Here is a 12,308-nt window from a genome sequence, read left to right on the forward strand (position 1 = left end):
GTGCAGAGGTTCATTTTACGGGCAAGGAGGGAGAGCAATGCCGTGCAAACCACCCACTTCCAGCAGGCACTGAAGAGATGGACAGAACTGGTGTCACATCCTCTAGACCCGGCTGCAGAAGACATGCAGGGTGATCCAGCTCTGGGGATGCTGGCACTTGTATGCTTCCCTGCATGCCAGAGAGGTAAAAGAATTATTGCATCTCTTTGATGCAGTCCCCCCACTCTTATTTGCTACTGTTAGTTTGTGCTGGTTTGAAAAGAAGACGGGCATTCCAAACTGTCGGGGAACTTTGGCATCATTTCACTGTACAGAGGAAGTTTCCTAGAGGACCAGTCCCACAGTGTGAGCTGCAGAATGACAATATCCTCACTCAGAAAAGCTGTTAAGTTGTGGATATTTCTGAAAGCCTCATTCTGAGTTAGATTTCATCACTCACTATACAGCAGAAATTTGACATTAGGTTGACATGAGTACATCCTAATGTCTGTACGTGTACAGTCACAAGGTGACCAACTGCAGAAGAAACTTTGTCACATGTGGAGAGGCTGAGTTCATTCCTGTGGGATTTTGCCAGCTTTGAAGTAAAATTGTAGTAATCCTCTTGTGGCAAAATTTAATACAGAACATGAAAGCATTTCTTAGTCAGGAATAGAGTTTTATAAGTGAGTTACCCTAAATATTTACTTAAAAAATGCAGTCTTCAGATATAACTTAAAACTAATGAATAAGCAAACAAATCACATATATTGTCTGCAAAAACTAGTCTGGCCAGCTCTAGTTCATAGCCAGAAATTATTCACTTCATGTTTTATAGTCATACTTAAAATAATCAGCAATGAGCTTATCTCCCAGGTACATTGTAAGTGTCTGAGACACATGTAAAAATAAAATGTTTTATTTATACAGTAGCCCACTCTTATTTTAATCAAATGATTGAAGTTATACCTGAGTAAATACTGAGTATAAAAGAGTGAAATTTTCTAATCCCACCCCCTTACACCAGTGCACAGCTTACCTGCTCTGCCATCTAAAGACCAAATTGGGAGGCACAGCCTTGGTTTGGTTCTGTGCTCTCTCTAACTCATCTCATAGCTTGGACTGAGTTGGGGAGGTCAGGAGCCAGATCCATATGGGTACAGATCCAGATGGCTGTGTTGAGAACTGCAGACCTGATGTGGCAGGTGAACCTTTCTTCACAGCATGAGGCAGTCCCTGTGGGCTCACTGGTGGTGTGTCTGCAGGAGGAAAGGGTTGAAAGACTCACACACTCAATCCACCCCTCAGATCTGCTCTGAACACACAAGTGCCCTTTGCTGTGTATCTCACACTTGGGCCAGTGCTGAGACCTTTCCTCTGCCTGAATGGCACAGTCAGATACTGTCTGACAAAAAACAGATTGTGTGCTTGAATTACCAGACAAGAAACAGTCACTTTATCTGGTGGGACATTTTAACAAGATGGAATGTTTCTTGATGCCCTCACTCAGCCATAAAGCTGCTTTTCTGTTTATCCAAAGAAGTCAGCATTTGCAGTTTTCCCATGTGGATATGTTGCTTGGTACCAGGCCCCTAACCCCTTCAGTAATCTATCACAGAATATTTTAGCTTGGAAAGCACCTCTGGAGATTATCTAGGTAAATTTTTATATTAGATCAGGCTGCACAAGTCCGTCACTTCTAAAACTTTTCTTTCAGAGTGTGGCTGAACAAAGAAACTCCAAGGATTTTCATGAAGAGAAGATGCAGAATGACATAGTAATTTAGAATGACATAGTAATTTAGAACAGCATGCAGCTTCATTAAGGCAGCAGAACTGTAGCTGTTGCATCAGACCCTTATAATCCCAAGCCCCTGCATCTATGGCACTGGGTTCTAGTGTTGCTTCACAGAATTGTAGAATAGCCTGAGTTGGAAGAGACCTACAAGGATCATCAAGTCCCAACTCCTGACTCTGCACAGGCACCTGAGAGCATTGTCCAAATGTTCCTTGCACTCTCTCAGGGTTGGTGTTGTGACCACTTCCCTGGGGTGCCTGTTCAAGTGCTCAGCCACCCTCTGGGTGAAGAACCTTTTCCTAACATCTGACCTAAGTCTCCTCTGCCTCAGCTTTAGGACATCCCTCAGGTCCTGTCTCTGTTACCAGAGAGAAGAGACCAGCACCTGCTTCCTTGATTCCCACCATGATGAGGGCTCCCCTCATCTCCAGGCTGAACAGACCAAGTGACCTCAGGCACTCCTCATATCCTCCCCTCCAGAGTTTTCACCATCCTCATGGCCCTTCTTTGGTTGTTCTCCGATAGCTTGATGTGGCAGTGTGTTTTAAGAGTTTTATAGTTGTTTCAATTGCAACAGTTAGTGGTTCAAGGTTAATTAAGCAAAATGGTTTGCTCCTTGTACCCCCGTTTTATCCCCTCACAATGGTTTCTCCCAAGTTGTTTACCCCGAAGTTTTCCCGCCCCTTAGCCGCCTGTTTCCCTGCTCCTCCCTCCCTTCCCTTGTATGGACCTGTCAATCCGAGTTGTGCTGTCCCCTTCCCTTGTCCATCAACCTAAATCCACCCCAATAATTCCCGAATGTTCGATGTCCTGGTTCTAACAGTTGATTTGTTTTAGAGGCTTCTCCCCTCCCCTATGTTAACGCCATTGTCTTGTTAGATCCCGTGCTCCTCCCCGAGTGTTCTCCCATTGGTTATGTGTTGTTCCCATCCCCTAAACTAGCCTCCTTTAAAAACCCTAGCCGGATCACTGTTACCTTGTCACTCGTCCCTGATCCATCTTCTGAATAAAGCTTCATTGGACTGCATAGAATGTGCTCTCCTTCGGATCTTTCCCTTGGGATCCTGGTGGTGTCCTGCTGCAGTGTCACCCTCTTTCCCTCGGGATCCTGGTGGTGTCCTGCTGCAGTGTCACCCTCTTTCCCTCGGCATCCTGGTGGTGTCCTGCTGCAGTGTCACCCTCTTTCCCTCGGGATCCTGGTGGTGTCCTGCTGCAGTGTCACCCACACCGCTGCAACCACGGCCACCTGGAAGGCCTCGGTGGAAGCTCAGGGGCAGCCTCCCTTGTGTGTCCCTCCAGTCACTCAGGGAGCTTTGCTAGCTGCCATTCCAATGCTCTGTGACTGCAGGACAGCCACAGCTTAATGTCATCTTTATATAGTGGCTCCTAAAACTGCACACAAGACTTGAGGTGAGGCTGCAGCCGCTCAGCGCGGAGCAGGACAATCCCCTCCCTCAACACACTCACTCCTTAGAGGAAAATCATCAGAGATGTTTAAATTCATTGAGGTCAACAGCTAACTTACATCCATGTCAATCAGTTCAGAAGCCTGTACCTCTGGTTTATTCTAAATTCACTTCTGTTTTTCATTAAGGTTTGATTTCAGACTATGAAAATCCTGAGGTTGGGCAGTTTGCATGTGCATCTTCAGAGATGAGTCACCAGTGCTCTGTCTGGCAGGGGCTGTCAGCAGCCACATTCTGCTGCTGCTGCAGAATTCTTCAGCAATCGAAAGTTACAGATATTCAGCACCTTGCAGGTCTCTCCATGATACCTTAGGGAATTTGATCTCCGAGATGCATATAAAAATAGAAATCCAGAATTTTTTAATTAGCGCCACAACAGAATGTCACGTTCTTCCAAGAAACAATCTCCAATTTAGTATTAGGTGGATTACTTTTGAGGACAAAGTCATTTCACATATAAATACCAGAGGAGTCATTCAATAATTAAAAAATGAAATATGTAATAAATTGAGCATATATAATTTTGGCATAAAGGTTCTTTACAAAAGTAAAAAATATATAAAAATAAAACATAACATACAAAGATATCTATGGCAGTTTTAAGACAAAAAGTATTGTATTTGTATTAAGACTGGTTAATATTAATTCAATGCAGAAATGTCAATGTCAAAAACAATTTCAACATGTCACAGAAATACAACACCACAGATTAAATGGAATGATGCTATGAAACACTCTACAAACTCATACTCAAACTGGTTCACGATCTGTCTGTTGAATCACATAAAAATATGAAGAAGTTGTTTAGATAAACATTGCCAGATTTGTATCATTCTTATTTTTTAAATACTTGTTAGAAGGCACAAGGTACTACTACCAACAAGTTATTCATAATAGAAGTGGCAGCAGCAACAGTGGAATTTGCCCCAGCACGTCTGAGGGAGTTCCCAGCTGTGGGGAGGAAGGACTGTGCTCTCCAGATTGCCAGCCTTCAGCAGCATCTGTGAGCCTACCCATAGCTTCTGCAGACTCCTGCACAGTAAAAGTGGGATCAATAACAAAAGGGAAGGGTTAGCTTAGTCAGAAATGTAACACGAATTCAACAAACGTTTGGAGATGGCATAAAAGCAGTCCCTGACTCCACTTGGAAATGTATACATTTTCTGTATATTTCAGTGCATTCTAGGTCTGACTGCAAAACAAGTAAAATTTGCTAATTGTAAACTATCAAGCATTAGAACTGTACAATTTATAATTTCAGGGCAGTGCAGGATCTTGACTAATGCAGCAGCAGTACTGTTGGTCTGTGTTATCAGGCATTTTTTTGCCATTTAATTCTCCTGGAACGTGTGATGTACCTGAAGTCACATGCTAGAGTACGAGGAAAATGTTTACTCATTTTTAATATTTTTCCACTGGTTAACCACAAACGGTAACAGCAGAGTGCATGTATGAGAAATGGAAGATGTACCTCCTCAAGAAGAAAAAATTTCAACATTAAGAACAGTATATTGTTCTCCTCTGCAATGCTTTAAAAATTTTTTTCTCAGAAGATAAAACTGGTTTTATTTCATATGAGAGAGAGAGTCAGTCCAAAAAAAACCCCAAACTTTTAAGATCCCAATTTTAGTTCAAGTAAATGACTTCATTTATTTCACATATCCTTAGCAAAGCGGCATTTTCATCAGTGATACTGGTGGGCAAAGTTTATTGTAGGAGACAAACAGAAATGTGAATTATTGCTCCCATAGAGTCCTCAAGGAGTTTATGGCCCATGCAGGATATGCAAGATGATGTCAGCACGTAAAAACTTGTGTCCTGCAGCTGGCATTGGGAACTTCTTATTTGTTCCAGCAGCTACCAGCTAGCTGCCGCTTTCCTGGTCTCTGCCACTGGTGCAGGCCTTCGGAATGTCAGATGAATCTGTTATTTCTTTGAGTTTTCTTTGCTTTGGCCCCCTTCCTCTGATTCTTTTAGCATTTCCAATTTTATGTTGTCAGTATTGTGATCAGTGGATGAATTTAGCTTGGATGAGTTCCATCTCCATCTTCTCAGGCTCCTATAACAGTCTTTTCTGACGTTTTCACTGACCAGAACGTAGATAATTGGATCAGCAACACTGTTTGCAGTGCCTAAACACAGAAACACTGTAAAAATTGAATATATCTTATTTTCAAATGGACATGGGCAGTCCTGATGAAACATAAAGTATATGGCTCTTATTATGAGGACCACATGATATGGAGCGAAGCAGATCAAGAAAATAGCAATAATGGCAATGGCCACATGCTTCACTTTGGCTTTCTCACGACAAGTCAAGCTGCTGCTTCTTTTTGTAGCTTGGAAAATTTTGTAGTTTGTAAAAATCAGGATTGTGAGGGGTATGAGAAATCCAAACAGGAATCTAGCACAGCTGAAACAAGCCAATAATAAGTCAAGGGGCACTGTCTCAAAGCAGGTTTTCATCTCTGTACAGTTTTGTGCATCTTTCATAAAAAATACTGGCAAGTGGATTCCTACAACCACAATAAAGAGAAAACAGACTATTATGGTGGCCTTCTTCTGTTGTCTTCTCCCCCTTGATTCCAGAGAATACACCAGTGCCACGTAACGATCCACAGAGATGCAGCACAAAAGCAGAATGCTGAAGTAGATATTGCAGAAAAAGATGAATCCTGTTGTCCTGCAAGCAAAGTCACCCATGGTCCAGTTGTGCCCATTTTTCACATAGATAATCCAGACAGGCAAGGTACTTAAATACATCAGGTCACACAATGATAAACTGAAAATGTAGATGGCAACTACTGTATTCCTTTGGATTTGTACAAATGTAAGCAGAGAAGTTAAGCAATTTGCTGGAATGCCTATAGCAAAAACAATGCTGTAAACAGCAACCAGAAGTGTCTGACTGTCTTGATAAGGAATTTCTGGGCAAGTGGAGTTACAATTTTTGTTTAGCCAGTGTTCCATTATTCTTTCTCCAGATGATATTTCCTAAGAATCAGAAGACAAGGTGGAAAGTTAGCAGTGCATCACTTAAAAATATGTCAGTAAAGGTTATGGTCCCATAGGTGCCAACTTGTCATGTTTGTGGAGCAAGTGGAAAGAAGGATGTTTGAAAGGTTCCTCCTCAGACATGAACTGAGAGAGAGAGGGTCACATGCCTCCACCTCTCAGATTTGGACTGGATTCTGGTGGCTATGTGGAAACTCTCTCAAGGGGGATCTGAAGTTTTGTCCCTGGACATAAAATCATCCATCTCCTTTTTGTCAGTTCCCATTCTAAAATTATATTGTAAATGCTAAAACTGTCATCATTCCTCTTGCCAAGTATCATCTGCACCCAAAATCTCACATGGGGATCAGCCTACAGAAATAAGGCAGATGAATATGAAGTTGTGGACCAGCTTAGACATATTTGAAAAAAAAAGCTGGGGTTCAGTATTGTCCCATCTTCAGAATGACTGGAGAAAAGAATCTTCAGTGTTGTGTGGAGGAGATGGCACAGTACTCAGAGCAGTGACAGGACCTGAGGGAATAGCCTGAAGTGGTGTCAGGGAGGTTTAGGCTGGCTATTGGAAAAAGGGAGGGTTGTTGAGCTGGTGTTAACTTATGAGCACGGTGGATGCAATAAGCGAGGGCTGGTGGTGATGCATTTTTTGCTGCCTCTAAGCATCTCCTCCTCCTCCTTTGGTGGAGGAGGAGGGGTCTCTTCTGGGCCACCTACCAATCTGCTGTGTAGAGGGGATAAAAAAGGTGCTTGATTTCAGGGTCAGCAGTGGTTCTCTGCCCAGGCCTCCTCTGTGAACTGACATACAGAACTTGTCCTCGACTCAAAACACACCTGGTGGTGTGAGAGCTGCTGTACACTGCACACCACAGAGCTGCTGTAACCCTGCTCACCACAGAGCTGCTCCACACCACACAGGGTCTTGGAGACCTCCCTTTCTATGGTAAAGCACAACAGGTGAATACAGCTCACAGTCAGGCAGATGGTGACATCCAGGGCAGGGACATGGCACAAGTCACACACCTTGTCTATCCACACACCTCAATAAAAGCACCTTCAGGAGTGGTTGAGGGTGCTCTCTCCTTCCCTCCTCCTGGCTTTGCTCACTTCTCCTGATCCTGTGCTTGTTTGAATATTCTTCTTTCTGTCGGGCTTCCCCCAGAGCAGTCAGTGATGGTGCAGGGCAGCAAACAGTGGAAGAGTTCTGTGGATACATGGCTCCCAATGCTTGTTTATCTTGCCTCCTCCCCTCCCACTTTTGCTCCAAGTTTCCTTCCCATGCTCAGCATCCTTGAGGGAGCCTCAGGAAGGAGATGCCTGTGACTTTCTAAGCTACTTGCCTGGAACAGGCATTTTTCCTTGGTGTTTGGCATATGGACTAAGCCACAGGGCTGGAGCTGAGCCGAAGAGACCTTCACATGTAAATGGCTGTCAGCGCCAAGCACAATGCCTCAGCTGACAAAGTGCAGCCATGAGCATGGACCTACCCTTCAAAAGAAAATCAGGTGCTGAAGGACTGTCCTGAAGCTTTGACCTGTCAGCTTTGGAGCTTTGGAGGAGGAGTGTTCTAAGTCCCAGCCCAATATAAGGAAGGAGGAGAGGAGGCCATTTGCTCCACTCCTCACCTTCTCCAGGCTCTCAGCCCTGTCCAGGGAAGAGTCTTCTTCCACTGGCCACGGCATCCACCTCCAGTTCAGAGCTTCACTTTCTCCACTCAGTTCTCCAGGCCTGCAGAGAGGTTTCTCCACAAAGCAGCACTCAGCAGACAATTTATGACTTTTCTCCTGGTGACATTTTCTCTTGTGTTGACACAACCCTTAAGGGGAAGGAAGTAACACCACAATCGTCCACCCTGTGACTAAAGTCAACTTCTCTGTGCCTCTATAGCTCTCTTCAATTGAAACCACATTCCTGTCTTCTCAGACCTTTAGAGTTTAATAGTTTGATGCTTGGCTCAGCCTAGATGATTCCCAGTTCTTCCTCTGGGACGTTGAGGCTAACCTGCATCTCAAATATTAATTCAAATGAAAAGCAGTAATTATTACACCAGTGAAAAAAACTAGACACCATTTTCTATTAATATTTGTGATGGTCAGCTTTGGTTTGAACACCCGAACTCAAGAGATTTATCACACCCAGCAATTTTCAAGCATTTATAAAGGGTAAAATGTAGTGATGATGACAAGAATGAGTAATATCCAAGAACCCATTTGTAAGACACAAACTGTTCCAATGAGTTATCTTTACTACCCTGAATCCTTCAGTTGAGCAAGCCTCTCCACAGTAGCTGTTTTCACCTTTTTTGGCCTATCCTGATCTGCTAGGTCTCACCAATCATAGGTGTTAGAGCAGCTGTGTTTTGCATCAGCAGCTCAATGTATTTTTGTCAGCACTCTGGGGCTTCTTGCTCTGTGAGAGTCACTGCACGAGACGTACCGCAGTTATCACGTGCACCTTCAAGATGTGCAAAACATCTCATCTTCCAGGACAGAGAGAGCACGAAGCACCTGAGCAAAAATTACTAGAAGATGGAGTAATCTGCTAAGATTTGCTGCATGCCTGCTCTGTACTTACACTCTTCCATTTCTAATATTCTTAGGCTGTTTCCGTGCTGTTAGACAGCTAGATAATTACGTTTCATACTCCTAAAATGCAGTGGCTCCTGCTGCTCATTTGGGCCAATTGCATTAATCTTTTCTCAAGAAAAGTGTTTTCAGTAATACTGAAGTGAAATAAAAAAAAAAAAAGGAAAATGAAAACAAGCAGGAAAACAAAAGGCTTTACTTTGTCTTTTTTTTTTTTTTTGTTATTTGTGTATGAGCTACTCATGTGAAACTGTTTAAGTTTCCAAAGGAGAAGTTGGAGTGATAAAAATAGCCACTATTAGAAAAAGTAAAAAAACGAAATTACTGTTATGGTTACAAGGCAGGGAAGGATAAGTCAAAAAAAGCACAATAGTTGGACAGAGACTGGTTGAAAGTCTTTGGAGTAACTCACCTGATATACACAGGGACAGAAGAATAAAAAAGGACGCAGTAAAATCCATAATCATGAGTACAATTCCCCACATCCCTAACAATGAGTACAATTACATGATCAAAGCACATTAATTAATATCTATTTTATTTTCTAATATTTTTCTGATCATCCATCTCTTCCAGGCATTATTTTTAGAGCCAAAAGTTTTGAGGCATTTATGTGGATATTAGGAACAATGTGAAATAACCTCTGTGATGGTTAAAATGAAAACAAACTTTCCCTTCACACTTTCCTTCCTGTCCCAAATATCTGTAGAGGAAAACAACCTGAGTGTCTCAAAGCACACATCAGCCTTCAGCGAAAGAGGACCTGAGTTTCTCCTGAGGGATTCTGTGTGCTTTCCTTGGTAGAATGTGGTGCTGGAAGGGTTTGACATGAGGGTGCCAGCAGGATGTCAGTTGGACACTCAGATCTATATTGAAACACATCAGTTCCCAGATGTGACATTTGTGCCACCTACAGTGCTTGTCACCAGCAGTGTCACTCCTCCAACGTCTAAACCTGGGCTTCTCCTCATGCAGAACTTACAATAATTGCCTGTAAATTATCAACTGATAAACTTTTGTGTCTCTTAACTTGAAACTAAGAAATTGCTGTGCTATTTGCTCTGCTGTTCTTGAAAGAAGGAAAAATGTTTATGGTGTCTTTGAATAGAAACAGATCATGGCCCATATGCCCAGCAAGTCAGTGAACTGCTTTATTTTTTTTCCATTATTAATTTAAACAAATTAGCAAATGAAGTCACTCCTATAAGCAAATCTCAGCATAAAAAGGAGAAACAGCCATGGCTGTACTTGGTTACTCATCAGACCAATCATTTTTACTGACACACACAACACAGTGGGATTTGAAGCTGTATAGTTTGAAGTTTAAACCCATTTTCAAGCAACTTGGTTTCAAATTTGAACAAAATATATGAATATATAATCTTGGCACACTATAGTTTGAAAACTGTGTTTAGAAAAAAAACAACTGTTTTAAAGCTATCCTGGGAATCCAACCTGAGCACAACTCTATCCTAAAATATCTTTCTGCCACTGGTGGAGCAGGTGATCCCTCTCTTGCCTAGTGCTGGTTAAAACAAGTTTCAGCATTTGTAGCTGAAAGAAGCAAGACCCTGGGATTAGTTATACAGCCTTTATATTTAATTCTGTGTTGCAGATATGAGGTGTAATGCAGATATAAGCAGTTATATTACATCATATTACAAAGATATTAATATGAAGATAATAATGAATATAAAAATAAAGAAGGTACATGGTAGAAGAGAGAAGTTATTAATCAATTGCCTTTCAGGAGGGGAGAAGCTCAGCAATCTTTCCTGAGGAGGGAAAGATACTTGATTTACCTCAAGATAACACTGTTCATGGCTGTGAACTCTCAATGACTGTAGATTTTTAAATGCAGGTTCTACATAAATTCATACATCCGCTTCCCCCTTTCCACAATCTAGAAATCCCACAATAGTACTAAATGTGCTAATTTGCTAAAATGAGCAGCTGTGGTATTACTAAGGGGAAGTGTCATAATTCAGGCTTGAATTATGAGGCTCAGTTTTAAAAAGTGATCCTTCCTTAATCTGGGTGTCCTAGTGCCTTGCTACCTGGAGAGGGACTGCACAGGAGAGAAGAATGTCTGGTGGATGTGGGAGAAATGTTGACAAGAGATCCTTGTAAAGGGTTTAAGACCACGTTATTCAACGTATATAAAAGCAGGTAAAACTGCTTAAACATTGTAGGTAGGGGAAGTTCACAGGTGAGAAATAGACCCCAAAATCCACCTGTACCAGGGGACTTTGGTTTCATGATTCAAAGGCTATAAGTCAGGATTTTGTGACTACAGACCTATCAAAGTTTCTCAGTCCTCCCTGAGAGCATCAGAGTGCAGCTATTGCAGGACAGATTTACTCCCTGGTACCCACCAGCTTGTGTGGAAAAGATCCCAGAGCCAGAGGAATGGCTCCATGGCCAGGAGAAGCAACAGGAAGCCCAGAAAAGCTGTCATAAATTTGGGGCTAAACTGTAAAGCCTGTCAAGTCAAAAGGCTGAGGTAAGTGTAGGTGTTAAAGCAGCGGCAGTGAAAGTGAGCAACTGAGAGCAGCTCTGCTTCACATCTCACCACACCTGAAACCATCAAGCACTCAATGAGTCCCTAAATATTGCAACTGAATTGGTGGCCTTGTCATTGGGGGCTAATTGTGTATAGCTTCTGTTAAAGAAGGAGCCCATTTGGAAACCCAGCTGACCAAACTTTCGTTCTGGTTGTGCTGGAACTACAGAGTTTTAGAAAAAGTGGATGAGTGTGGTGATTCCCATTCCTCTCTCCTGTATCAGGGTGCTCAAGGGTGCTGAAGCACAGCCAAGTGCCAGCAGATTTGGTACTAAGGGTATAGAAGTGGATGGATACTGCTCTGAATTACTAAAAGAACAGGCTGGGATGTTGGAGAACAGGCTGGGATATCAGGGAACAGGATGTTTTAACAAAGTGAGGAGGTCTAGCTATGCTGACACACTGTCAGAGATGAATGTGTTTTATTGCCAGGTTTAAGGAAAATTTGACTTCAAGCAGCTGAACAAAGAAGCACCAAGACCTATGTCCAAACCCACCAGTGTACCCCTTAAAAAGGGGTGCTCTGTTATCCTTTAGATTTCAAGTTTTCTCCAGCAGCTATTTATGGATATCATCCTCCTTATTCTTGGCCTCCAGGCCTTCAAACAGGAGACTCCTGCCAAACATCTGGCACCTGTAGTTAGAAACACACTAAGAGCCATAGAAAGGCCCAGTCCAGAGCCATGTCCACCCCAACCTACTGTGACTCAAAATCATCTCTGGGGTAGCAACTGAACATATCCGTAACCAAACACATCTGATCAAACTCCCAGATCCACAAGTGTCCCCTCTTTCCTTCACTGACACCTTCACTGCAATCATTACAGTCACAGGGATCGCAGGTGCTTTCTGCATCCCCAAAATGCATTTGTCTCTTTCATCCCTGTTAAATCCCCCAGTCAGAGCATA

The 12,308-nt window shown here is 42.6% G+C and overlaps 1 protein-coding gene across 1 annotated transcript; it reads right to left on the reverse strand.

Moving 5' to 3' along the window:
* Positions 1-5,168: 5,168 nt before the first annotated feature.
* On the reverse strand, positions 5,169-7,933 carry GPR132 (G protein-coupled receptor 132). The gene is made up of 2 exons (XM_066552817.1): positions 7,877-7,933; positions 5,169-6,236 (listed from the first exon to the last, which is right to left on the reverse strand). The coding sequence occupies exons 1-2, from the start codon at positions 7,931-7,933 to the stop codon at positions 5,169-5,171; spliced, it is 1,125 nt and encodes a 374-aa protein (XP_066408914.1).
* Positions 7,934-12,308: the final 4,375 nt, after the last annotated feature.

The sequence above is a fragment of the Molothrus aeneus genome, chromosome 6, assembly GCF_037042795.1.
Source record: "Molothrus aeneus isolate 106 chromosome 6, BPBGC_Maene_1.0, whole genome shotgun sequence".
Lineage (NCBI taxonomy): Eukaryota > Metazoa > Chordata > Aves > Passeriformes > Icteridae > Molothrus > Molothrus aeneus.

What these genes read in the sequence shown, in the direction of transcription:
- GPR132 (XM_066552817.1), bottom strand. Translation starts at nt 7,933, where the DNA reads ATGCCGTGGCCAGTGGAAGAAGACTCTTCCCTGGACAGGGCTGAGAGC. An exon ending in GGGCTGAGAGCCTGGAGAAG is followed by an intron (nt 6,237 to 7,876) that starts GTGAGGAGTGGA and finishes TCTGATTCTTAG; the next exon opens with GAAATATCATCTGGAGAAAG.